The 26,207-nt window shown below is 37.3% G+C and overlaps 2 protein-coding genes and 1 long non-coding RNA gene across 7 annotated transcripts in view; 1 reads left to right on the forward strand and 2 right to left on the reverse strand.

The window, feature by feature from the left end:
- Window positions 1-11,524, reverse strand: part of Wat (worker-enriched antennal transcript) — a 32,686-nt gene extending 21,162 nt beyond the window's left edge. Inside the window, exons 1-2 of the mRNA XM_072010550.1 lie at window positions 11,382-11,524; window positions 10,959-11,060 (exon numbers count right to left, since the gene is read on the reverse strand). The gene's annotated coding sequence lies outside the window, so the exon portion shown is untranslated. The remainder of the gene's footprint in view (window positions 1-10,958; window positions 11,061-11,381) is intronic.
- Window positions 9,504-9,711, reverse strand: LOC139990581 (uncharacterized). The gene is made up of 2 exons (XR_011800594.1): window positions 9,655-9,711; window positions 9,504-9,557 (listed from the first exon to the last, which is right to left on the reverse strand). It is a non-coding gene; the product is annotated as an uncharacterized lncRNA (long non-coding RNA).
- A 171-nt stretch (window positions 11,525-11,695) lies between the features above and the next one.
- The window catches only part of Ance-3 (angiotensin-converting enzyme Ance-3), a 54,579-nt gene continuing 40,067 nt past the window's right edge, over window positions 11,696-26,207 (forward strand). Inside the window, exons 1-6 of one of the 5 annotated variants that reach the window (XM_072010530.1) lie at window positions 11,696-12,099; window positions 20,637-20,873; window positions 22,869-23,027; window positions 24,035-24,131; window positions 25,490-25,633; window positions 25,833-26,024. In XM_072010530.1, coding sequence (XP_071866631.1) covers window positions 20,640-20,873; window positions 22,869-23,027; window positions 24,035-24,131; window positions 25,490-25,633; window positions 25,833-26,024 — 826 coding nt within the window. In that variant the 5' untranslated portion in view covers window positions 11,696-12,099; window positions 20,637-20,639. Of the gene's footprint in view, window positions 12,100-19,068; window positions 19,253-19,901; window positions 19,929-20,636; window positions 20,874-22,868; window positions 23,028-24,034; window positions 24,132-25,489; window positions 25,634-25,832; window positions 26,025-26,207 lie in introns of those variants that run through there. The other 4 variants (XM_072010528.1, XM_072010531.1, XM_072010529.1 and 1 more) reach the window with 4 other exon arrangements.

Raw genomic sequence — 26,207 nt, forward strand, 5'->3', positions numbered from 1 at the left:
GTGCGTTGTGCAAAATTTTCGTTACAAGCCAAGATAAAAATTCGCTTGCTTCGATATTAAAAAAGTGATTCAGTTTCAAACCATTTTGCAACAATTTTAGAAATCACTTCATATAGTTATACACGTGTATAAAGTCTTAACCGTGCCACGTTCTTTCGGTCGTGTTCGATCAGACAGTTCGATCAAATAGTTCTTCCCTATTCCTTCCGACAAAATACGAAACAAATTCTTAAGCACGATCTCTAGACTCGATTTTATGTTGAACATTTTGTTAACTCAAGGGAATCTTCAAAATCATAAAATGTTGCGGGTCGCCGAATTAATCGCGTTATACAAGGACGGTAATCATTTTTTGGTTGTATTATAAAAGTACCACTTTATACAGGATTCCTGAAGGTGTTAAAACTTGCGAATCATTCTAAGAAGAACAACGCAGTTATTCATTCTTCTGGTAGATCGATACTAAATCCTTTGCAATTCCTCCGATACCTTCCAATTATCAAATAAATCTCCATCGTTGCGCATTCATCCGCCTAATGTATTCCACGTGCCGTCAAGCATCCAGCATAGAAAAAAGCCGCCTGTAACGTCTTCGAGCCTCGAGGGCAGACGACTGCCGTTGCAAAATTACCGTCGATTACCCACGCGATCTCAATTAAAGCGTCATCCGCGACATATCCCGATGACGATTCTATACGATTACAGCGTCGTGATCGGAATCCGGATCCGTGCACCCGTTTAATGACGTCACGCGTCGTTGCAAGAACCGCATGGTCTTGTCTGCAACAAGATTTTAATCGCAATCGACGTTGTTTCAGCCGAAAGTAGTACGAAATCGCGGCAAAAACTCTGCTTGCATTCACGATGGCGTTTTCTCGGTCTAGACGGACCGATTTATCAGGATGTCGCTCTTCCTCAATGTGGTTCGTCACAGCCGTTGAAAAAAAACCTCCGAGATTCGTGCTGACGCGACAATCCGCGTGATAAAAGTGAAGAATAGAGGCCTCTTCAATGGGGAACGTGTCCTTTTTTTTTTCTTCCCCCGATCGCGTCTGGGATCTGGCAGAATATTCTAAGAGAAATCTTTTTTCCACTCATTTCGAAAAATCGTCCCATTATATCCTACAGGACGTTTCAGACGCTCTTTTGTTAAATAAGAGATTAAAAAATGAATAACGCGTGTAGCCGAATTATATATATATCTATGATTTTAATACAATAACGTTTCATTAGCAAGGAGGTTCAAAAATGGCCATTTTTTAACACCTTCCTTTGCAAATTTATAGTAAATTAACAATTACTTATTATTATCGATATAAAGTTACATTTATATCGTTTACTTAGAAACTCGTACGTTTCTTTTTACGCGTCAGTTTAGAAGAATCTTCTTTATCTAACTCACAGTTAAGAAATTCAATAATCTGAAACGAATATGTTTTTAACCCTTATGTCCTGACATTCTATAGTTCCATTTAATATACTTAGAACCCGACCAAGACATATAATTATTAGTTTTTTTCTAATTCTTTGAAGTACTATAAAATGGTGTCAGCAGTCAAAGACATCATATTTAATTACGTAAAGAGGAAGTTTCCTCGTATGCATGCGTTTGCCGTTTCTTTTTCTTAGCAATTGTTTTATACATTCTATACGAGTGAGGTAAACGATAGAAACAAAAACTATATGGATTATTTGAATTTCATGTTTCTTGGAAGTATCGTTATTTGCCGATACCACTTTGTATATTTATATGTTACTGCTCGTTAAAACACATTTATTCTCACAGTAGATTGATTTGATGGATTTATAAAACAAATATTGTTTAAAATGTTTCTGGATATGCAATATAAAAATTAGAACAAAATAATAAATTGAAACGAAACTAAAGAATAAACCCATTGTACATCTTTTATTCCTCATTTTGTGATTTAATTTCATTCTACGAAAATTAAGCAAATCTGCGATTAATTCATGGCCGATAATGTATTTAGATAAATCGTCTGGCATTTTCTTGTACAAGATCATTCCCCAACATCTTCGATGACCTCAGTTTTTATCAAACAAACGAATAACGCAAAGAAGATAATTAACCTCGACAATCTGGTCGAAAGGAGTCCGCAAAGTTCCCAGAAGTTCGCATAATTTCCGGCGATGAATCTCGGGCGGGGAATAAATCGGTGTCATCCGCGGGCGATTATCAAAGATGCTCGAGGATTCCGCAAGAAGCTATTTCGCTGCTGTTTCCCGCGCGTAACAACGCGCTTCGAAGCAAGGCCGAGCATCAGCGTGCGTGTCTCTATGTGAAAATTCAATCGTCGCGTCGATTCAAGGGAATCATCTCGCTTTTGGTACGATGAGGTTACTTTTGAAAGTATTCGATGCTCGTTTTACCACGAGAAGAAATGTTTGTTCGTAAAATAAGGAAAATATGTAAAGTGGGGCAAGGTTTTTCAACTGTACTGATTTACTAAGAGACACGAAGAAAGATATTGGACCGTAATCATGTGATCAAGTTAGGGTTGTATCATTATCCTGGCAAGTGCTGGGTATTAACTATAATTATTCTTGACAGCGCAAGATTATCTCGGACTTGGTATCTCAAAATAACGCTTGAATTTGTATCGATATTTATCTATTAGATATTATCCAACAGAGAAGTTACGTCTTTTCTATTTTGCCTCGAAATTATTAAGACGATCTTGTAGAAATCATATAACAATAATTCCTTGGTTTATCAAGATTTAACACAATTTTGAGTAAAGTTTCACCAGGAAGGGTTAATAAACGTGGTACGTGTAACTGGTTGCGTGGATGGTTTCTTAACCTTCGTCAAAAATGGAACCGTTAACCTTAACCCGATAATTAGTGGGCTTTGAGCCGAGACACAGAGCAAGGAAACGGTCAGTGCTTTCCAATACCATGGGCACTGGAGGAAGGTTAGTCCTTGAGAGATTAACCAGCCAGGATCTCCTAAAATCGGTTCACCTCTCGAGGTCAAGAAATACCGCATCATGAAACGTGTCGTTCGGTGTATTTTCTCACGTTTGTTCCAACGTTTTTCACGGTCATTGATCTCCAAAAATTCTCGATCGAGGTAGAAACTTTTTGTTCTACAGCGGAGCAGTTTCGCAACAAAACGTATCGAGGGAAAGTTTGGCATTCAGGGCGATTAATCTTCCAGAAAACGATAAAAAGGGTAAAGATTCTTTTTCGTGTGATTTATTTTGCAGCGCGAACACACAGCGTATTTCTACGAGGCTACGATGGAATCTTGTAACATCGAAGGAAACGGTTTGTTATTACATTCAACAGGAATTTAGATCAACCGAGGGATCAGTAGGATCACGCGAGTAATTTAGTCTCGCGAACCTGTTTCCCGGTAATTGCACGCATACCGTTCACTCTTTTCACGACGCACACTGCCCATTGCCTGTACCATTTCAGCTCGCAAACTTGTTTTCACTTACAACAGTTAAGTAGCCAAACTTTTCCGTTATTATCAAATTCGATTACTCTCAAAATTTCAATAAATTACACAACGTACTTCAACGACCATAAAACGAGAATTTACGAGCGATTGATAATAATCCAAAATAAATAGCCGACCGAACCTTTTCATTATATTTAATCAATCTTATCTCTATCTTTTTGCCAATGTTGAAACTACTACACCGAAAGAGTATGGCTCGAGTGCAATTACCGGCTACACGACCCAAATTGATCGAGTTATATCGATTACGTGTTACACCATGTAATATCGAGCCAGAATTGAAAGTCGATTGTGGGAGAAATTGCACGCGAACGCTTCAAGTTCTCGACTTTTTCTACGAAACACGTGCCACATATCGGTGAAGGTATAATCAGAAGTATATTACACGAGTCATTGAATAGTATAGCGTGTAATCAGCATGATTGTGTTATTTTCGATGGTCAATATCGTTAACGAAGCGTTGTAAGCGCTCGATTCAGAGGCAGCGGACCTTGATGGACCCTAAATAGCCCGCTGTCCTTCGTTGCATTTCGATATTCGATCTCGTTTCGTTTCCCAGTTATTAAACTGGCTTATTTAATCGAGCGGAAGGGACAGAAATAGAAGGAGAGAGAAATCGAGCAAGGAGGAAGGAAAAAAGGAGGAAAAAAAATAAAAGAACAAAGGCCGGCGATGGACTGTGCAATTACTGCGAAACGTATCGTCGTAAAATTGGAAAACTAATTGTACAGACTGTCGCTAAGGATCCTTATGAAAGTCTAACGAACGTTTAGTCATTGGACGAACGAGGAAAACCAACCGACAGCGCGATGTTACGACAATGATCCCGTGGCCTTAATTAATGCCCTGCTGATGCTCGATCTAATCGACTCGTCAGCGCCACGCGACATCATTTACATCGTACTTAATTATGCTGATGGATACGCAGTTGAATATTTTTAATGTTTCGAGAAACCACGTTTCCTTTCTCTTTTCTGATTTTGTTGTCGCAAGTCTTTAATTTACCAGATTTCACGATTAGTGTGAGGAAAAGAAACTTCTCTTTTATTTTATTAACTTATGCTACTGCTTATCTGCAATCCTTGAATTTTTATTTCTTAATCTCGCTGTTGTTTTAGCATAGAAAGAAACATTAATTAATAAAAAAGAAAAAAAAACAGCAACGAAAGATTAATTAGCTCGGCCAACTCAAGTAACTTAGCCGATCTCATGTATCTAACCTTTCTATTTAAGTACAGCCTTAAGTTGTCGTGTCAAATTGAAACAATTATCCGGAGTACAGAATAATATTCATAGCAGTGGAGTTTTAACGGTGCAGTCGTCCTCGCGGTGACATCGTCGATAGTCTGATTCACTTAAAACACGCTATCATTGACCAAATGTTTTTTCCACGGCATTAAATCATCATCGATCGAAGGTACAGAAACGAGGATCGATTAATCGTGTAATTACAATTAATTGGATCAAGACCTCCACGAAGCAGACATCATTTGCGTCCGATAGTCACGCGGAAGAGTGACTTGAAATTTCCAGGCCATACAGAAGGCGAGCAGGGACACCTTGTACTCTAATTTCATGCGACATCAAGGTACTCTGTATGTCTCGACTTTAAATGCAAACTTCGGATTTCAAACGATCTAATTAGTCGAGAATCGGAGAATAATATTCTCGTAAGTTCTCCTTAAACACTCGTTCGTCTTTCGACGATACGAAAATCGAATCAACTTTTTAACTTTGATTTCGAATTAAACCAACTTGCGGAAGTCCATTCGCTGTACGAACGTTCGAATGGAAAGAAAGCGAAGTGGAATGGACTCAAGATCGAAAATACAATTGAACCTCTACCGGCCATGAACCGTACTGGTTCTGCTGGTCCTTGGTCCGTCAAATTCGTCTCATTGTAATTTATAGAAACGTTCGCTCGTGTTCCGGAACCGTGACGCGTCACGTCCAGTACTTGTACATGAATAAACCTTCTGTACCAGTTACGAATAGTACGATGAATCAGAAACGGCAACACCTTCGTATTTGCGTCAGGAAATGCAGAAAAAATAAAGTATTTCGTAGAATTTCGAATGTACGATCACGTTATACTTACTTTCATAACTAGTTGAGAAAATTAGATGACTATTATTACCCTCTTCGAGTGTCTGTCAATAAAGATTTATTACAAGGCACATTACGCTTCACCGAATTATCGAATTTAGCTTGAAACGTCCTTCTTTACACACGTACCATAACGTTTTGGTAATCAGCAGGTAAATTACATAAAGGAACATATTCACAGAGATAATATCCATTTACATCTATAACTATAACCAAATTATGAACAAATTTCCAATTTTACCTACTGAATGTAATAAAACGTCGAAGCATACAGCGCTTGATCCATAAAAAAATAATCTTAGCGTCGTCTTTGAACCGTTGCATTCTATTTTTGTTAGTTTATGTTGGTTACGCAATTTGTCGTAGAAACTAAAGTGTTATAGATCCTTGGAATCTTAAGTACGTAGGTATACAGACAGTTTTGCACAGGTCTCTCTTATCTTAATGGATCAAGACGCGACATTAAGTTCGCGAAATTCACCCACTTCTCGCATAGTAACCGGAAGTGACCGTTTCGTGGGCATCCGTTGCAGACGAATTCAGCTCATGGACATTCGATGCGCGTGACGCAGCGAGTAAATTACCGGTCTGTTACTCGGAAGGCGGTGCAACCCACCGAAGACGCAATTAGCAATACGAATGCACCTTTTATGAGGTCGCAGCGTTGCCTTCGCGCGACGGGCTCGTTAGTCCATTTTTCCTTTTCCTTCGTGCCTCTTCCAGGGAGCTTTCGGTCTCCTTAACCTTCGACGCTCACTTTTTTCATCTCCTATAATGATTTTACTGCGACAACAGATCTCATTGGAATATTCATTGCTTCCTTCTTTCGAGACTAGCAGACTTCGCGCAGGAAAGATCAACAGAAAATAACACGCATTCCAAGAAGAATGGAAGATGGAAAAGTGAGAGATCGAGGAGAACGGATATTAGATTTAGTATAGCTATAGTTATATTTAGATCATCCTGGACCGAAGCTCGACTTTTCGTTTGCTACGATGATTTTACTGCGATAAGAAGCCTCGTAGGAATACCGACTGCTTCCCTCTTTCGATAAGAAAAAGCCTTGCATGAAATTATCAAAAAAATAATAATTCACCAAAAGTGAAAAAATGAAGGATCGATGCAATTCGATGCTGGATTTACCGGTTATATTTAAATTATTCCGCGAGCTTAGATATCATACGTAATGGAATTTTATTACTCGGAAAGTTGGAACACGAGGGAGCCGGTCCTGGCGCAAGGACGTCGTTCCAATGTAACAAACTAATTTCCTACTCGTTGGTCGCTCGGAACGACATCGAGAAAGAACTGCTTCGTATCCGGGAGCAACGATACCAGATATCGAATAGAAAATAGAAATTTTTGAGCACCTACGATAAAGAAAGTGTACATGACACGCATTCGGATCTTTCGAATACAATTAAAGGAACAAAAGCTAAATGCAGATCTGTTTCATCCTCTGAAAGACTCTGAATATTATAACCACGTAAATACTTTACTTTAGACGTTTTGTACATTGCTATACATTGAGCGCATTTTTTACATTTCTTTAAATACATTAACACTCGCAGTTTAATACCAGAGAATATTACTTTTAAATAATAACATCGACTAAAAGCCCACGGGTAGGTCGAGTTAGCTACAATCTAAATCGAGTTAACCTGATTCTCAGCTGTTATACGACCGTGTTTGCATGCCGTACGAAACACGTGCATCCACAGTAACCCATTGACTTTCTAAGCAACCAGATTCTCGATCTTTATCCATAAACCAAACGAAGAATCCATGGGTGTTCCGTTGAACAAACACGATGTTGCCGAGGTCTGTAGAAAATATCAATGAAAAATAGTTCGCAAATTTTCATCAGACGAGGAAGGTTTATGGCATACAAATTGCGGAACAAGCCATAAAGGACAGTGAAAAATGGCGCGGCTTAATTTACTATAAGCATTAAATCAAAGTCCACTTTGGAAAGGGAGCTATCTCGTTGAGTTTATTTGATTTATCGTACGAGCCTTTTAATTCCCACATATAATATATTACAAACTTGCATGCACAGTGTAGGAAATTTCCATCGATTACGAATAATCGATGCCTTTTTATTATTTCGTTTTCTTTGATTACAATATTTTACGACTTACTGTAGTTTGACATTTTTCCATTGTTTTCGTAATGAATACGAAATAAAACTTTCGCAAGAACGTTATTAAAGAATCAACAATAGCCCACAACTGAAAACGAAAATAGAATATTGCAATAACGAAAACGGCCAAAGCGTTACACGCTGACGCTTCGTATTGCAGAAACTTTTACACGTCGAGCCGTTCCGGTCGATGAAATAATCTGCTCGAGAAAATTGAGAGACTAACGCAGTCGTCAAAAATTTGCGTAACCGCAAATACCATTAGGTATGTGTTCTAACTTTGATTGAACCATTGCGAAATGCACACGCAGATCGTTGCAATAAAAGCCTACGAGCGATTATCTGCAATTTCGCCTTCGTCTAATGAATACCCTGTCAGAACCAACGACTTCGCGGCTTCGTTTAATCGATTTGCGGTATGGATGCAATTGTAATAGAAATTTACATAAACGGCGCGAAGTTGAATTGCGAGTACTTTCAAAATGGCAATGTAGGTGCTTTGAAAGTAGCAACACGAGTGCTGGTATTTAGTTAGTCAGCGCTGGTAAAGCAGATGCCTCTTTTAACTTGAATATTTCTTTACGTTTTGAAGGTAAAGAAGAACTATAATTCATTTCCAACGTTATTGATTCGACAGAGAATAAGATCTCAACGCTAGCAGAGGTTACGACTAATCGTAAACTTAGACTACAGACTTGGTCATCGATTAACTACAGGCGTTCACTGAATATGTAGATATATACAGAAATTCTGTATCTCATCGATCCTTCGCTTGCTTTGTAACACAGATTCTGAAGTACCGACTTGGAAAAATCAGTGTTTCTTACGCCCTCTGTCATTTTCTGTGGCAAACAACCTAATTAATTAATACTCTAACTAATCAACAAAACTGTAATCGCGATATCATATATAGTATGGCAATTAGTAACTGTATATCAAATATGTAACGACGATGTAATAAACAGCTGAGTCTGACCATCACATTCGTTTTTAAAAATTCTCCAGATCATTGAAGAATCTTCCTTAAGTTTAAGACCTTAATCCTCAATTGGTATCCACAACTACGATAGTTCGGATGAAGTTATTTAATTCTAGAATAGACCATTCTTATTCATACTTTACTAAATACCAAAAATATTTACTATTAATTAATTAATTAATTTAAAGTGCACATGGACAGTCAGTCCATTCGTTAGTCAAACGAACACGAGCAATTAACGTTCGTTTCGAGCCCACTAGCGACCGCGACCGCGAAATTCGAAAAATCAATGGACAATAGAGACGAGAGCATGGTGTACTCGTACCAGTTTCACCGTCGATTTTTCAAATTAGATTTCCAGAAGCAGGTTGGTCACTCGAAAACGCGCCTACTCGACCAGAGACTGTGTCAACCTGCCCGGCCCTACCTACTTATAATAAGCAGACACACCAGAAAGTATACTGCCCCATATTTAAAAAATGGCAAAACAGGCACACCAACACACTCGCTCCACGGTTCTCATATAACACCAGGGCGCGAGAGCCTACACTAGAGATAACGTCCCGAGACGCCTTCGACACGCGAGCTTGACATACTGCAACATGCACACTCTAATTTACGTACTATTTGCCTGAAATCGACTGACGAAGGCTAGTGACCATTGCGCAAAACACGATAAGACAAGTCTAAAGAAATTATATCGTTAAAATAAATGTAAGTAGACTTGGAATTATGATTGTAATTGACAGAAATATCAACACAGTGGTTATACTCAGTCGTGTACATGATATTATCACAAACTGTGATTTTATCGATACATACATTGAATTAATACATGTCTCAACATTTTTAATATTCTAAGTAGTAGCGAATGAAAAAAACGACGTAATTCCACAACCTAACCACACACATGCACACACACAATGTGGAATATACATCGTGCACGATACAGTAACACATCGTCAGTCGCTGAGAAATTTTTGAACTAATTATATTTACATTCGAGTTAATAAGTAATAACGAACTTGGAACTTTTGGAACATTTATAGCTTTTTAGATTACCGATCTTTATCCTCTTGAGAGATGCATTGACTCTAATGCCGAAACGAATGTTCAAAAATATATATATATAAATATAAAAAGAAAAATAAAATACTACGTTACCACGACCGCTTAAATTATAATCGACGAACAAAAACTTTATTACTTTCGCGTGTGATTATTCGATTGAATTTAATAAAAACTATCGTGATTTGAAAATATTGAAAAATACTTTTGCGTAGCAAACACTGACTCTACAAACCCCATTGCGCGCGGTCCCAAATATTCTCTGAAAATAGAGTTGTGTAATGGCGGACTGGGGGGAGGGAGTAAAAGAAGAGAAATATCGTTTCGATATTTTTCTTCTTTTCTCTATCGAACGTTTATTTAGAAAATACTGCTATCTTCTTTACATTCGAAAAATTATTATTAAAAGATTGGAACAAGTATGAAAAATATTAGTTGAGAGTAATAAGATATTTCTCGATATCGAACAAATACTTACGAATGCCGTGAATGCAATGCAATCGTTTCCAAAATTATACTGTGAATGTTCGTTACTAGAATATGAAATATACACTCCACTAATACACTATAGTCGCGTGTTATAAATATTCCAAAATATTTGCAAAAATCCAAAAGTTCACAACTAAATATACTTAAAGAATACTGCAGAAACGCGCGCGAAACCTTACTGTCAAGCATTTGAGCCTACTAACGCGCCACCTCTATTAAAAAGATATAAGCTACGAATTTGCAAGTATATGACGTTAACTGTAGCAAATTCACATAATATAGCAAACTAATTTGAATTCGATATATGAATGTTACGATACCTATCGAAATAAGTTAAAGCTATTTTTATTAAGATTCCTATGTTTCAAAGTTTCTACACAAAGCTATCGTTAAATTATCAAGAATTCTATATCGCAAATTACATTGAAAAAGTAAAATAATTTATTAAAAATTCGTTTGAAACGAGAATGATTTCGTTTATTCGATTTAGAACAATGATTTATTTAATCGTACTAACTTTTGTCTTAGTATTTCAAATAATTACGAAATTATCTATTATGAAATATGTATCAAATATATTTTAAAGTAAATATAAATTGTATATCAAATGTTACATGCTCGAATAACAAGGCAATAGAATTGTTCATGCACAGCTGTCTTAGTTAAAATAAATTAAACATTACCAAATTTCCATGAAATTACATCGGATTGATCATTAATCGTCGTTGCGTCCATATATTACTATTCCAGTTTCTTCTATATTTTCTCTGCTATCGAGCAATAACCTGCACAAAAAATAATTACAAATTAAAACAAATGTATAAAATAATTAAATGAAAATACAATCAAACTCAAATTTTATTACGAAAGCTTACGATAGAATTTACCGGTAACAGTAACATTTAATAAATAAACGACCGAAGAAAAATTAAAACAAAAGATTCAGAAAATCACTTAATTTCGTTATCTTAATGTTCAATGAATTGTTAAATAAATGTGTACTAATTAAACGATATTAATAACGAGATGTAAACGATACTAAAAGATATAATAATGAATAGTAATAAGGAAGCGACGTCACTAATATGTTAAAATGCGTTACAAACCTGACGAAATACGATCCTTAGTTTCGAAGAGCAATTGCCAAACTGGCAGGGTAGGGGGGGCCCACGAATCGGTGGCTGGTACGCAGTCGAACGATGTAAACAAAATATATGTATACGTCTGCAAAAACATTCATCTTCTACGTAGCGCTACACGAACCTTTCCAAATTTCAAACACAGCACACGTTACGCAATATTTACATCGATCTTTATAAACATCGTACAATAATTCGTAAATTACTGGCAGCGTTCAGTATCAAAGACACGTCTGTCTAACTCGGATCGAGAGAAAGAATACATTTTCGTGTCTTGCAAAAGGGACACGAGTCGCTGTACTAAACTGTATAACATTCTATTTTCGCGACACTAAACTTTTGAAGATATCGAAAAGTTATAAACTCTAACGTGACCGCAACAAGCTTTCCTTAAAAATGGGAAAGCAAGAAGCCCGAACAATCGGACAACGAAAGAAAAATCGCGGCACGCCCGGAACGAACGAGATCGCGATCCCTCACAAATTTACACAAATCACGGTCGATGGCACCACCGATGATGCATCTCAGTGATCCACTGGTAATCCAGTCGTCAATCTAGGCCTGCAACGACGCAGGATGTCTTTACAAGAAAACCGATTTTTGTGGACATTCACGACAGGGACAATCGCAGTGCGTGTGTGATTTTGCTGTGGACACCTGCGGTCGGGACAATCACGGTGCCTGTGTAAGTCTTTTATGAACATTAACAATACGTTTTTTTATTTATGAATTATAGAGGTAAAGGTTAGAGGAAACATTAATTTTCTCTACTCGGAAATTTCATAGGGTGGTTTTCGATATGTTCTTATGGATTTCCATGAGTAAGCAGGTTTAATGTTCAATCTACCATTTATTTTGCAAAACGTAAAGCGGGGTGATTTACGTCTGAATATTATGTTCTTTACGACTTGTACGAAGTAAGCTGCCACCTATGTGTCGTTCGGTTTGAGGATCGTTATGCGCCCCGCTGATTAGGTTAACTTCTTTTCGCTCATGTAAAGAAGTTTGCTCGCATGCAGGCATATTGTGGCCGATTTTTAATTGTCAATAACTAAAAAACAAAGCCGCAAATGCAATTTTTTTATTTTTGATTCTCGTCTTATTTCGGCTTCAAGAATCACTCCTTAAATTTTCTGACATCTGTAGCAGAACACTCTCTATAATATTCGTTAAATTAGTAATAGAAACTTGTTATATTTTTCATTATTTTAATTGTAAGAATACTAAATTTAATAATTTGCTTCTTTTAAGTTTCTTTTAATTTAATTTAATTTTTTAATAATCCTTAATTCAATAATTTTCCCTCTCCGGTGTCACGTGCAGCTCCAAGTGAAATTTTTTTGTGCAACAGCATGATCTCATATAACGAATAATAGTCGAACTGTGATCGATAAACGAAGGAACACGTACTTTACAGTTTCTCCAAATTTGACAGTTATTTTCCGATGATTTCGGTGATTTTTCGTAGAATATTAGAGAACTGTCATGGCTCTAAATTCTAGGGATTTTCAAAAGGATTACAAGCGTACAAAAAGTAACGTAAAACCACTAGATTCAAGATTCCGCGAGGCGTACTCTCGTTTCCTGTTGCAATACGAAGCTTACGAGTTATGGCCTCGTTAATTCTGGAACGATCACAGGACGAAAATTATTCCACCAGCGTCCTTCATGCTCACAATGGCGCTATAGTTACGCATTTAGTTCCATGCGCGGGAAAAAGTGACGACACCGATTGTCATACGATTATTTCATAATGAATCAAATTAATGGCTATCGTAACGCGGATAAATTGATTATAAGCGTATAATTATAATAATTTGATCATTCTTATATTTTTCTTCGTACTTCATACTTATATTTTTAGTATTATGTTCGTGTTCTTGGTAGCGATTCATTTGTTATGCATACGGTAATGAAATAATTACACACACGCACATTTGCTCCGGGAAAACTGTTTCCATATCATCGACAGAAGAATTTCTAATTACCGCGTAATCAAAAGTCAAGGAATCGGTATCCTTGTAGCGGATGGCTTGAATAATCCACATTCAGAAACACGCTATTCTATTGTGATTTGTACGTCAGAAGTTGTACAACCTACATCGAAAACAATCTCGAATGAAGAAAGAAAAATATATGGACAGGAAGAAGTTCTATAGAATGTAAATAGATTGTCTGATGTAAACCTACATTGAATTGAATTGAAAAAACACAGCTCTTTCAGTCTTCGGCGACAATGATTTTTTTAAGCAACGTACAAACAATGACACGATAAGAAAAGAGGGCAGTGGTTGATTCAAGAGTTTTCAATGAAATTTCAGCGACTTCCTGCGTCTTCCGCTTTTTTATTTTTTTTATTAAAGTCGCTTTGTGAATCAGTTTCTTATGCAATGTTTCACATTCACGATTTCGCACAGAAATCGTAAATAACGCTGCTTCCTCTCTTGTCGATTCTATCGACGATAAATAATTACTCTAACTGCATGTACTATCTTCGTATCATCAGCCTTAGATCAACGATAACAATGATTATGGCGCTATTCGTGACTTACATTGTAATTTCATTTTTCTAAATGTATTAAAATTCATTGAAACCTGTTAATGTGATTGAAAAATTTTTTTCCGGGAGGAGGATGCATAAAGCAAAATGATGAATTGAGTAAATTGCGCCGAAAGATTCAGTTTTCATTTTTTGATACTAGTTAAGTTTGAATTGGTAATTGTAATAGCTCTTCGTGAACATTGTATCTTTTATATTTACACAACAAATACAAATTTCTATTATTTAGGTCATTTAGGCTTTTTCAGTCGTAGATTTATAGCATTTGACGTTGCCTAATCGTCGTAGTTCGGGGGAATTTCCATTACACGTCTATGTGTGAACGACAATACGCAATCACGTTAATGACTGCGTAATACAGAATTGCGAAGATGTGTCGCGTGTCCTCCATTTCCGGTTCACGCTGTTGATGCTCTTCGATTGTTCGAGTTGACTCAAAAAAAGTCGACGTCGTGTAACGATCTTCTTCATTTATAAAATTCACTCTAAGATTCCAAGGGTGAAATAAGGTAAAATAAAAGAACAGAGATATCTTTCGATATTTTTCATCAACGAGACATCAACGAGAATCGAGTCGTTAAATTTTACGTCAATCTCGTATTACGATTCAATGAATTTTTATACATACATCTTCTTTTAAAGGGTACTTATAAAAAGCGAGGCTAACCAGAAATTATTATTTATCGTTTGAAAATAGATCTTAATAATATATTCACTTACTGTAATATATAAATCTCAATCGTCTTGTGTGAAACCAGGACATATTCTAATACCTATGAACAGGACTTTATGTAACAAGATTGATGAATCGATGAAATAACTTCTTTTTTAGGAATAGCTTCTCACCCATGAAAATAGTCCAATTTGTCTCCAATGCAACAAGCGTGTCGATGTCACGTTTTAGATTCTTTGCGACGATTTTTACACCTGATTTGCTATTTTTCGATTCTCTTTTCTCGTGAAACGCGTCGTTAACCTTCACCCAGGAGTCTGACGAACCGATCGATGAAAAGAATTCAATCATTTAGCCGATCGACCTTGCCATCGTCGTAGCGTTGTATTTTGAATAATTCTTGAGCGTGCTCGCGTAATACCGGTAACACGTATCACTGTTTTCCCACGTTTCATCGGTTACCTTGTAATAACGCTGACAATCGCCGTTTTCTGTTACATAGCTACAACGAAATTGTCAGTTTACGCGGAAGATGGACAAAGATTTGCGTTCGTGCGTATATTAGAAAATGTGAACATGATGAATTAAGTTTAGATATAGATTTAGTGAAAGTGTACCGAAACGTAACGTAGATGTGAGGAAATATCTTATAGATTTACTTTCTTCGCCAAATTGCTTATGCAATTCCACTCTAGAGGAGTTTCTCTTACTTAATCGCTCGTATGTTTCCTTGACGTATCAAATCACACTTATTGCATTACTCGACAAGCGCAGATAGCATTATATATTATTCAATTCGACAATTATTTCAATCTTTCTTCCCGGCGTCAAATCACATGTTTACTTTGTCATTGTATTTAAATTAGGAACCTTAAGATGTCAATTAATCTCGGGATCTCCTCCTGTTGCATTAAATTACTCTCCATTTGCTTTGCAAATAAACGTGTTTTATCATCTTATGCCATACAACTTCCACGATTAACAAACGAAGAAGTAAACATGCAGTAGTAAAAAAGTGATGAAATAAAAGAAGTTTCATTACATCAGAAATAATTAGAGATCGTTTTCTATATCGCGCATAATATACAAGATCCGGCTGAATAACATGTAAAAGCGATCATTTAAACGTGCCAGTCCGGAATTAGCCATGTTCAAGTATACTTGATACATTTCCAAACTCGATTTTCTCGAAGACTAAGCCGAAAATGAAAAAAATGTTATTCCGCTTTTACATATCACTTGGCCTGACCTTGTATATTATATTTATAAAAGGTTCTTACGAGCATTCGAATATTTTCGTGTGTCACTGTAAGCATTCGTAGAACGTACAGTATCTTCTTTGACTTGGGAGAGACATAATGAGCGTAAAGACCTATCAGCTACCAACAAAAAGGCTGAAGAAACGCACGGCTGCGCTTCGTAAATGTTTGCGTACTTGAACCTAGAATTGCGGTCAGTACGTGGGATTGGTGCACCCATTATCTCTCGACAGGATTAGCATTGTCAAAGTTGTTCGCTGGAAGAACACGAGGCGCGCTTTTAAAGTAAAAACCACCTGCGCTATGCTATGCGTTATTGCCTGTGACGTGAGCTAGCTCATGGCATTGAAACCTGAATTCGCGTTCCGTGCGTGCCCTTCTACGCGTTAATTCAATTTCGCCGGTGAAGACCCCGGTAATTAACTACGTGCGCGTGATACGTAATCTTGAATTTTAAGAGAGGTAATAGCAGATTTCGAAGTATAATCTTTCCCCTGAAACAAAGGGTTGATATACTCCTTTAGAGCCACAGAATCTATTTTTGAGAAATTTTTAGGAATATTACGTGTCACGATATCGATATAAAATGATCCAGCAACGCATTTACACACGACTCGTTATACACACGAACAACGGAGCTTCGTTACATTGACTTAAGGCCTAACTTACTGAACTATAGAACAAGTCACATATACAACATATCTTTATAATCATAGTACAGTCAGCGAGGAGCGAGTCTGCTTGAAAAACACAAAGCATCGTATAACAAAATTTTGTTCTATGGTTTCAATTTATTTTTCCATTTAATATTACATCCTTGTTGATTGTAACACGATGACTGAAATACCCTATATACAGTTCCATCATCATCGTGAGACTATCCTCGTGATCAGCGGCAGGGTGCGGCTGTTCGACGTTCTCTTGTCGATCGATGAGTTTAGTCGCTGTCAGATCGATGCGTCACGCAGGTGGACGCTTTTTCCTTGATCAATGAAAACAAATGCATAACGATCGCCTTGAACAGCGTACGTAATGAATACTAATCGCCCATTTTCTCCTCATTCTTTCCCACGGTTCGCAGTCTTATCATTCTGCCTGCAAAATTGCAAATCGCAATTGGAATTGGAAGACAGTTAACTGGAGTGAGATAGAGAGTGCTTGTTAGTTGCTAGACTGTGGATCTTTATCCATTCTTGTGCAAATAAAAAAATCGACTAAAACAAAATTGAGTTCTCATATTTTGCTCGTGTGTTTCGTTGGTTCATCCATATACATGTATAGCGTATCCAGGAAAGAACTCTTCTTATGATATATAGCAAATTTAGGTAAATCTTGGCAGGTTGCTAATGTATAATGCTAACTCAATTCTTAATGATGTCTGTTATAAGACTGAAGTAACTATTATACAATTGTGTACTGGATTATTACTAAACATATAAGGAACTACAATCTTTAGTGTTAACTTTAATTCATAGCTGCGTCATAATCCTTCGACGCTCCGATGAAAAGGCAGAAATGATAGAAGATCGCGATTAATCGCGAGTCGAAAACCGACTGTCTAACAATGCGTATTAAACGTGCAATTTAAACCCCGCTGTCTTCCCACGGCCGCATAGCGTTATTAAAACTTGCAAAATTATGAATCACGGTTTCAATTAAAGGTTCATGCAGTGGTGACACAATGACGCTTAAGAATTCTCAGGAGGAAGCACAGGTAGCCGAAGCAGGAAACGGCATCGATGAGATTCAGAGATAATTACATAATTAGACACATTAACTGCGATGAATCATCCTGTCCGATCGAGTCATTTTTTATATTTTCGAGGAATTCGTCGATGTTTCATATATAAATCGTATTATTCTTTCGAACGTCACAAAACATTCGTTTAATGCCCAGTTTCGAATATTCTTTAATTTAGGTTCGGACGATAAACCGTATTAGATTAAACAAGGACTTTTGAGAATTCAATGTTGGATGATTCTTGAAAGGGCCACATAATACATAATTCTACCCGCTCTGCTAAATGTCATCTAATATCCTACCGTAATCAATCCTCCGCAAAGTCTCCATCTGTCTTCCATCCATCTCAATTTTGATCGATTACCGCTGAACTACCTAGTTGAGCCCTTTCGTCATAAATGGATCATCTACAAAAATTAACAGATTTGCAGAAACTTTGGAAGACCTTCGTTCTTTGGAGAAATCGATAAAGTGGTGACGTTTCTCGAGTTCAAAATTGTCCTTTGAAACTAACATAAGTAGGTAATTGAAATATTGGTTCGATAGAATTGAAGAATAAATGGAAAACAGTTGCGAGATGCAAAAGAGACGCGTACTCGACTCGAAGACAATGAGGCTCATTGAAAGAGGTCGACGACGTGTACGACAACGAGTGTCAACGTGAGAGCTTCGAACTTTCGTAATCGACCAGCACAGGTTGGCCCTCGATTCCATAACCTTCTCTCTGACCTGTTTTCGTCCGCGAACATTCCTTTATCTCCTTCGAATGTCCTCGTTTAATACGATTAACGTGATTCTTACCTATTTCAATAGAAACATTAACTTTTTCTCTTGATATCGCGATTACTTGGAAAACATGATACCATGAATGAATGTTGATATGAACTGAAAGTAATAGTAATTTTGTAGATGAGGTAAGAATGTTTTCACAGAACCGTCGTGTCATATAGAGAAAAAAACACAGTAAAAACTGGATTGTTTGACGTTGAGATTACAGCGATCAATAATCTGGTACCACAAAAAGTCACTTAGTCGTTGTTTCAAGTAGAAATAGGATTTACCATAAACATAAAGTTACGTAATATATCCAGCCATATTTATATAATACCTTGAATACTCATATAGCGTTAAAGCCAGATTTTTGCAAAGTTTATACAGACAGTCTTCTTTATTTTTTAATAAAAACGACATCGCACATCATCAATCACATTTACGAGTTTAGCCAATTTCTCAGAGGTTAAGTCTTTTTCTTTCATCTTCTTAGCATGTCCCTTCCTCCCTCGAATCCTCCCACGCTTATTCACGATTCGAGACGTTGTCGATGCGACGACGACACCATGGTGTACATGCGGATCCCCACTTCTCGCTACGGATGACCTCCCTATGGTCGCGTTCGAACTGCTTCGCAGGGATAAATGTACACTTGGCGTCGGCTACGAAGCTTTTAGCGACGCCAGAACGAAACGGCCGCTCGTCAACAATCGTCGTCGCGTCTCATCGTGCATCTTCCAAGACCGCGAGATTCATATGCCTGTTGCTCGATCCAAGATCGAACAGCGTCTCAACGGAGGAGCGACGCTCCATCATCGGGGGATGAAAGGTCTCGTAAGTCTCTCCCTCTTTGAGGTGCGCTACGACTTCGCTTGACGATTCACTCGCAAGAGAAGGGACTGCAGAATGTTCAGACGATGAAGAAGGAAAAAGGGTGAAAGTGCGCAATGTGAATGGGATAAAAATTTAGAAGGATCGATGTATGAATCGGCGAATCTGTTAATTGGAGAGTTTCACGAGTTCATTGCTGTCGAAAAAGTGCGCGGAATTAAAAATGATGGTTCGAAAGGTTGATCGATCGGATCGCAAGAATTGCTAAATTGAAGTTCCTTTCATTTAGATCGATAAACCCCTCGAGCTTTTTTTTAATTTGGTGATAGAAGTGTGTGAATCTTGGAACGCGCACGTATATATTTAAAAGGTTTGATCCAAGAATACTTCTTATGCAAGATATTGGAAGAATATTTCCCGTTTCAAGAGGATAATGGAAATTTCTAAGCCTTTATTTTTACAATAACAGTAGTGCATAAATATTAGATACTAAATGAATGAGATGGAGGATACTATCTAAAAAAATCCAATCCGTGACTTAGATATAGCAAGTTTCTCACGTGTTGGTTAATAGCGCCGCGTGATCGTGCTCGAATATCGAACGTTCAAGGTGGCAGGATCGGCATGCGATCATAGATGACCCACTACTCTGCATGAATAGCCTTTCATGCTAAAGGAAGTAGGTAACGCGAAGACATAACACGTGACCGTGAAGTCAAGAAATGAATTACACGTAAACGTCCTAGTTGTAATACAGCTCGCGGTACGATTTACGAAAACAATGTGCTATCTACCACGAACCAATGGCTCTCATTAAATTAATCAACGGAGTCGTTATCTCAAATCATGCTAACAATAGGTTTCATTTACATTCTTTGTCGTCATTCGTGTAATTTAAAACAATTTTCCAGAAAAGATAGAAGAATTTTCCAAAATTAATTATTCGAATTTAGCATAGAACTAGGTAGCAATTTAATTTCACGAAATTTCACGGAATTTCTCGAAATTCACCAAAGCTCCTCTAAGGTTCGCTATTCTCAATATTTGACCCAAAAGAGAACGAACAGATGTGCGACATAGAAAGAAATTCTTCATCTCTTTTATCGATTCTATTTATTAATAGCAATATGGTTTCAGTCGATGCCATAAGTATCTACTATCGGCGCAATAGTGATTGATAGCAGTACGTTATAAGCAGTTTCTGGTTAACTATCACACACAGATTGAAGATATTTCGTCGTTTATTATTAGATATTTGACACGTTAGGTGTTTGTAACTTATGGGACAGTATAAACTACTTAAAAACCGTTTTTTTCTTAAAATGTGGTAAATGCGCTTTAGACCCTTGCTTGTCATTTCCATTCAATTATTACAATTTTCTTCCAGATAATGCGCGCTTGGATTCTTTTTGGTTTCCTCTCCCTGGTCTCCGGCCAGCTAGATCTACCCTCTCTGAACGACGATTCTCGAAATAATCTCGGGAGAGGTATTCCACCTACCGAGGCACAGCTACAAGATATTTTAGCCAGATTAGATTTCCTTGGTACCGAAAGATGTAACGCCAATGTGGCGGCGCAGTGGGCCTACGAAACCGACGTGAGCGAGTACACGCAACTACAGGCGGTAAATACGAATTATCCACCAGCATGTATAATTTAAATAACAATTTCTATGAATTCGTGGCCGAAATACCCGCATACGATAAAAACTTTTGGAACTCGTGAAAGTATCGTTCGAAAGAGTTAGTTTCACCTTATCGTTCAACATTTTCATTCTTCGTTAATGTCACCAACCTACGGCCATGAATTCTGTTCGAGTTAATGCAACCGACCTTGAATTTCAACCGGACTAATGACCAGTCTCCCCACGAGCCTACGACTTAATTAAAGTAACGTTCAAATCAAACAAGCCAACTAACTTTAGAACTTCAAGTTTACACGTTCCATGACTAGTATGCTACTCCGAGATTAATCCAAGCCTAATAGCGTATAGATAAACAAAATATCCTAGGAGAAAACCGAATATCTTTATTTTTTATCTTCGATAAGACATTTAGGGTAAAAAAAAAAATAATAAATGAGGTACGCTATAGCTCTCGGTCCACTCATTTTCTATTTGCTTCAAAAAATAGATTCTACCTATTTGAAATAGTGTAATAATTTTTCTATTTTTTATGCAATACTTGTCCTTTACTTAAGATAAAAAGACGCTAAAACAGATGCTTTCATAATGCTGGATATGTGATATTCTACACTAGACAACCGTTTGACGTTACTCGATGGCACTGAGACCTCGACCTGCTCTATGATTCGGCTCGTGAGACCGTGGAACGTCATCGTGGCTGTCAGGACGCGGAGAATCGCGATTTCGCGTGTACGCGGGGATTTCCTCGACGGTGGCCGGCCTTTATTGTCCGCTGAGGGGCCGAACACCTCCGCGGGAAACGTTCCCAGTCGTTGCCATTGTGCCATCGGTGTGTCCTGAATGATTTCGCAACGGAACATCAGTCCAAACGAACTTAGAACGGAAATCTTCAGCCTTCAACGCGAAATCCGCTAGACATTCGCGTGATGCTAATGATAATCGTCGGCTATCCTTGCCTCGTTTCTTCATATTATTTTTTGTTATTCTTGGAAGCTTAGGAAAACTCGTGTATCGTCAGTATGCGACCTACTGTGAAACACGTGCATGGGATTCTTCGACGTTGCTTAATACTGATATGCCTCTCATTAGACTGGGAATTTTAATACATTTGTATGAAATTTAAGCGTACAAAGATGCACAGAGCGCGTGTAATGTGAATGAATTTACAAAATGTTCAAAGTGACGCTTTCGTTATAATTAGGTCGTATATCGTATAATAAATTTATGCAAATTAAATTCTTACGAACGTAACTAAAAAACTGAAACTACAGCAGCGATTTATTTCATCTATCGAGCATTACAACGAGCATTGTCCTTTGGATATTTTATATATTCAAAAACTAGCATAATTTTGTCACACTATAATTTTATATTACGTAATTAATTTTTTAAATAGAATTATTCTATGTTCGGTGAAAACAGGTGACTGTTACCAACGCGGTAAAAAATATTTAGTTGAAAAATAAGTATCAATTTTATTTGGCATAGAGCATAAACGTTAATTGAACATTCTAGAAAAACTCGTTTAAGAATTTTCTTCGTTTCTGCCGTTCGTTATCGATACATCTAAAGTGAAAAGGAAACGGAGCACTCTTCTACTTTTACTTTTATTTAGAGTTCCTCTACGTTTTACGCTATCTGAACGACTCCCAGTGACCCATAAAGAAACTCGTATACACTTTCTCGAGCATTTTCCTTTCCTCCAGCGCCTTCGTCTATCTCTGATCCCAGGAAGAGTAAAGATAGCAACGTTTATCTCTAACGGTAAACCTGGCGTTGGTTGATTTGCACATCGAACCAGTTTCGCTCGGACGATCACCTTCGTACCGATTACTACCTTGCTCTTCGACACAAGACTTGTATATTCTAACACAAATTGCACCTGTCGTCGAATGAATAAATATATTAAAATATTAATGATATTAAAGTATTCATTTTAACGATGTTTATTGAAATAGAAATATTTCTTTGCAGCTGGAAGCTCAGAGAATATACGCAGACTTTCAAAATCAAGCCTGGTTCTTGATTTCGAAGATCGATAAGGATAACATCAGGGATCCTGTAGTCAGAAGACGTCTCAGATATTTGTCTGTGGTTGGACCATCGGCGCTTCCACCGGATCAATTGGACAGAGTAAATAATTACTTAATATGTACTACTAATCCCATAAGGGCCCAATTTTTGTTTAGCGTAATAATCGTTTAGCGTATGATTTTGTAATTTGAAAAATTTGGTTTGTAAAGAAGATACAATGCACAAAAGTTTGAGGCTAGTTTCACCGTAAACAAATTATACTTATTATTTATATAGTTTGCGTTAAAATCACAACTTACAAACCTATTTGTACAATAACACATTGGAATATAACGTTTCATATACGCGATATCACGCGTGAATGTGCGCTAGATTGTGTTACTCGACGTAACTTCATTTTATTAACTAGTTTACCACACAAGAAACATTAATAATACGCAAACAAAAATGAAACAGTTGCTCCCTCGTAATCGATTCAATTTACGCTAAAGAAAGGCGTTCAATTATCCTGTAAGAAAGGAAACCCAAAGCAATAAACGAAAACCAAATCTATTCTATCACGCACTTCCTCTCGTCTCATAACAGCCTCGGCCAAAGAAATAGGAAGTATCTGTCCATAATAGATTACATTTTCTAAAAATAAATGATTACGGAAACAAGACGGAACGAAAAATAAGCTACAGGACGTTCTATCTATCGAGACACAGGAAATAACGTCTCCTCCATATTTTTTCTCTCACTTCTTAACGACATGACCAATAAAGTTTCCTCTCTATTGCTTTCCTCTCTGCTCTTATTCCTCTCTTCTTTTTAGTGAATTACGACCTTCTTGTTTCCTCCATTTCGTACCGAGAATTTTGAAAAATTCTCTGTTACTTCCGATGACTCGAAACAGCTTCCATCAGTATATTTTTCGATTATCATTTTTAATCAATAGAATAAATCAAAGTTTAGTCTTCCTTGTATTTTAAACAAAACATCGAATAAACCGAAACGTATTTTTTTTTTTTTTTTTTATTATATATTAAAATCTTTTGCTCATAGTTCGCGATAGTTAAGCTTCCACATGGAGCTCTTCTCATGCCTATTGTTTCCTTTTCTTTCAGTACAATAGCGTGATCAACGATATGCTGGCGGTGTATAACGATGCTAGCATTTGCGCGTACAACGATCCCTTCCGGTGCGGGCTGCGACTGTATCCAGGTAATGAATAACGTCTGAGAACTCGAGGGTCGTCCGAATCGGGGAAAATAGATGGCGATACGATTTTCACGGCTTGCAGCCAGCGAAATTGCCACGGTATGCGTAAGCGACCACTGTTACGCGCAAGAAAGTGCCTCTCTAATCGCAAAACGGCTAAACGATGAATATTTCAACATACTACATCGAGGCGGCATCACAAAGAGATTCGCAGAGGGTTTCATGAAAATTCATCGCGATTTAATTTGCAATTTTTTCTCTGCACGATACTCTTCTTTAATTTTCTTTGTTCTTCTTGGTTGAATTATTCATGTGAAGCTTTTCTAGAAATTTTCCTTTTAAGCGAGTAATTTTTTTATAGAAAATGTTTATATTACTTGGCAAATCGTTTCTCTTCTTGAAGGATTAATAGATTAATTTATATCGGAGATCTCCCACAGAATCTACAGATATTCTACAGATCTTCATACATTGATGCACTTTAATTTTCTTTTTTCTCATTGAGTTACTTACGTTCTTCCTTTAAATTTACCCTTTTTCTGGTGGAAGCCATTTTCATGCAGCTTTCGTATCGACGGAAAGTGCAATTTCCTATAGAATATGCCAATGGTGTTTGAAAGGTCTCTCAAAGAATTAATAAATTAATTTATATCTGGGATCTTGAAGAAACCATTTTCTCTCACGTTACATGATTAAGAAATATGTTTTTCAAGCGTCTAGTTATACTAAATGGCGCCTCGTAAACCGCACAAGGCAATCAACGCCCAAAGAGCAATGTATTTAGAAACACGGAAGTTTACGATCCTCCTTGCGATTCTACTTGCTTCACGGTTCATTTACTCGATCAGGATTCAGTCTGTAACAACAAGCGTGCGCGTAACACGCGGAAAGAGAAAAATGCGTAATAGTTCTTAAGTCTCCAACGATTTCATCGGCAAGCGCTCTGTCGTTCAGCCAATCGTTTTAGAGAACTTCCCCATAGTTTTAGAAAATCGTTGCTCGTGTAAAATTGCTGTTTAATGACGAATACGTAACACAATCCCATTAAAAGAGAACTGCAAGCTTACGAATAAGACCGCGAAGCTGGATCTCGTTTGTCATTTACATTAAAATTATGCAGATCAGCTCCACGTATCTTACATTTCTTCAACCATTGCGGTAATCAGCTTTGCATGGAGCTTAGGTCACATGTGTTGCAACAAACCATCAGAATCGAATCTGTCGAACGATCATCGTGAAAGCTACTCGAAGTGAAAATCGTAATCGAGCAGAGAGACGCTTCTATAAATAGACGGTTTACTTATTCATCGTCGCGGATGAAGATGCTTGGCCGTTTACTTCTAAATAATGTTGTTTCGCAGATATATCGCAGATCATGGCGAAAAGCCGCAATTGGGACGAGTTGCAGTATGTCTGGGCAGAATGGAGAAGACGAAGTGGGATGAGGATCAAGGACCTCTATCAACAACTCGTCATGTTAAACAATGAAGCTGCTAGATTGAATAGTATGTTAGAAAATAAACTTTTAACTCTTTTAAAGTTGAATTTCCTAGCTTGTAAGGAAAATTGTTTTTCTTTTTTTAAGCGTAGTAGAATACATTTTTTCGGCTGGCTTTTGCACTAAAATTTAGAAGCTGAACGCAAAGAATTAAAGACATCCGGCTGAAATAATCGGAAACTATAAAAGAATGTATCGCTCCGTAGATTTCACCGATGCAGCCGAATATTGGATGTTCCCCTATGAATCTCCAAACCTACAACAAGACATCGATGAAGTATGGGAAATGATACGTCCTCTTTACGAAGAATTACACGCGTACGTTCGAAGAAAATTGAGGGACCTGTATGGACCTGAAAAGATCGGCACTCATGCTCCTCTTCCAGCTCATATTCTTGGTACTAACATGGTTTTTAATACATTCAAGATTGATGTATTTTGACAACGTTGTTCCTAATTAAGTTAGCTTTTGTAGTTATGACTTGCGTTTTGACAAATTCACGACCCTGGTCGTGAAATATTCTCTTTTTACCGAATTCTTAAATCAATATTTTTGTATAATTAATTTCTCAAACTAAACT

The sequence above is a fragment of the Bombus fervidus genome, chromosome 9, assembly GCF_041682495.2.
Source record: "Bombus fervidus isolate BK054 chromosome 9, iyBomFerv1, whole genome shotgun sequence".
NCBI classification, from domain to species: domain Eukaryota; kingdom Metazoa; phylum Arthropoda; class Insecta; order Hymenoptera; family Apidae; genus Bombus; species Bombus fervidus.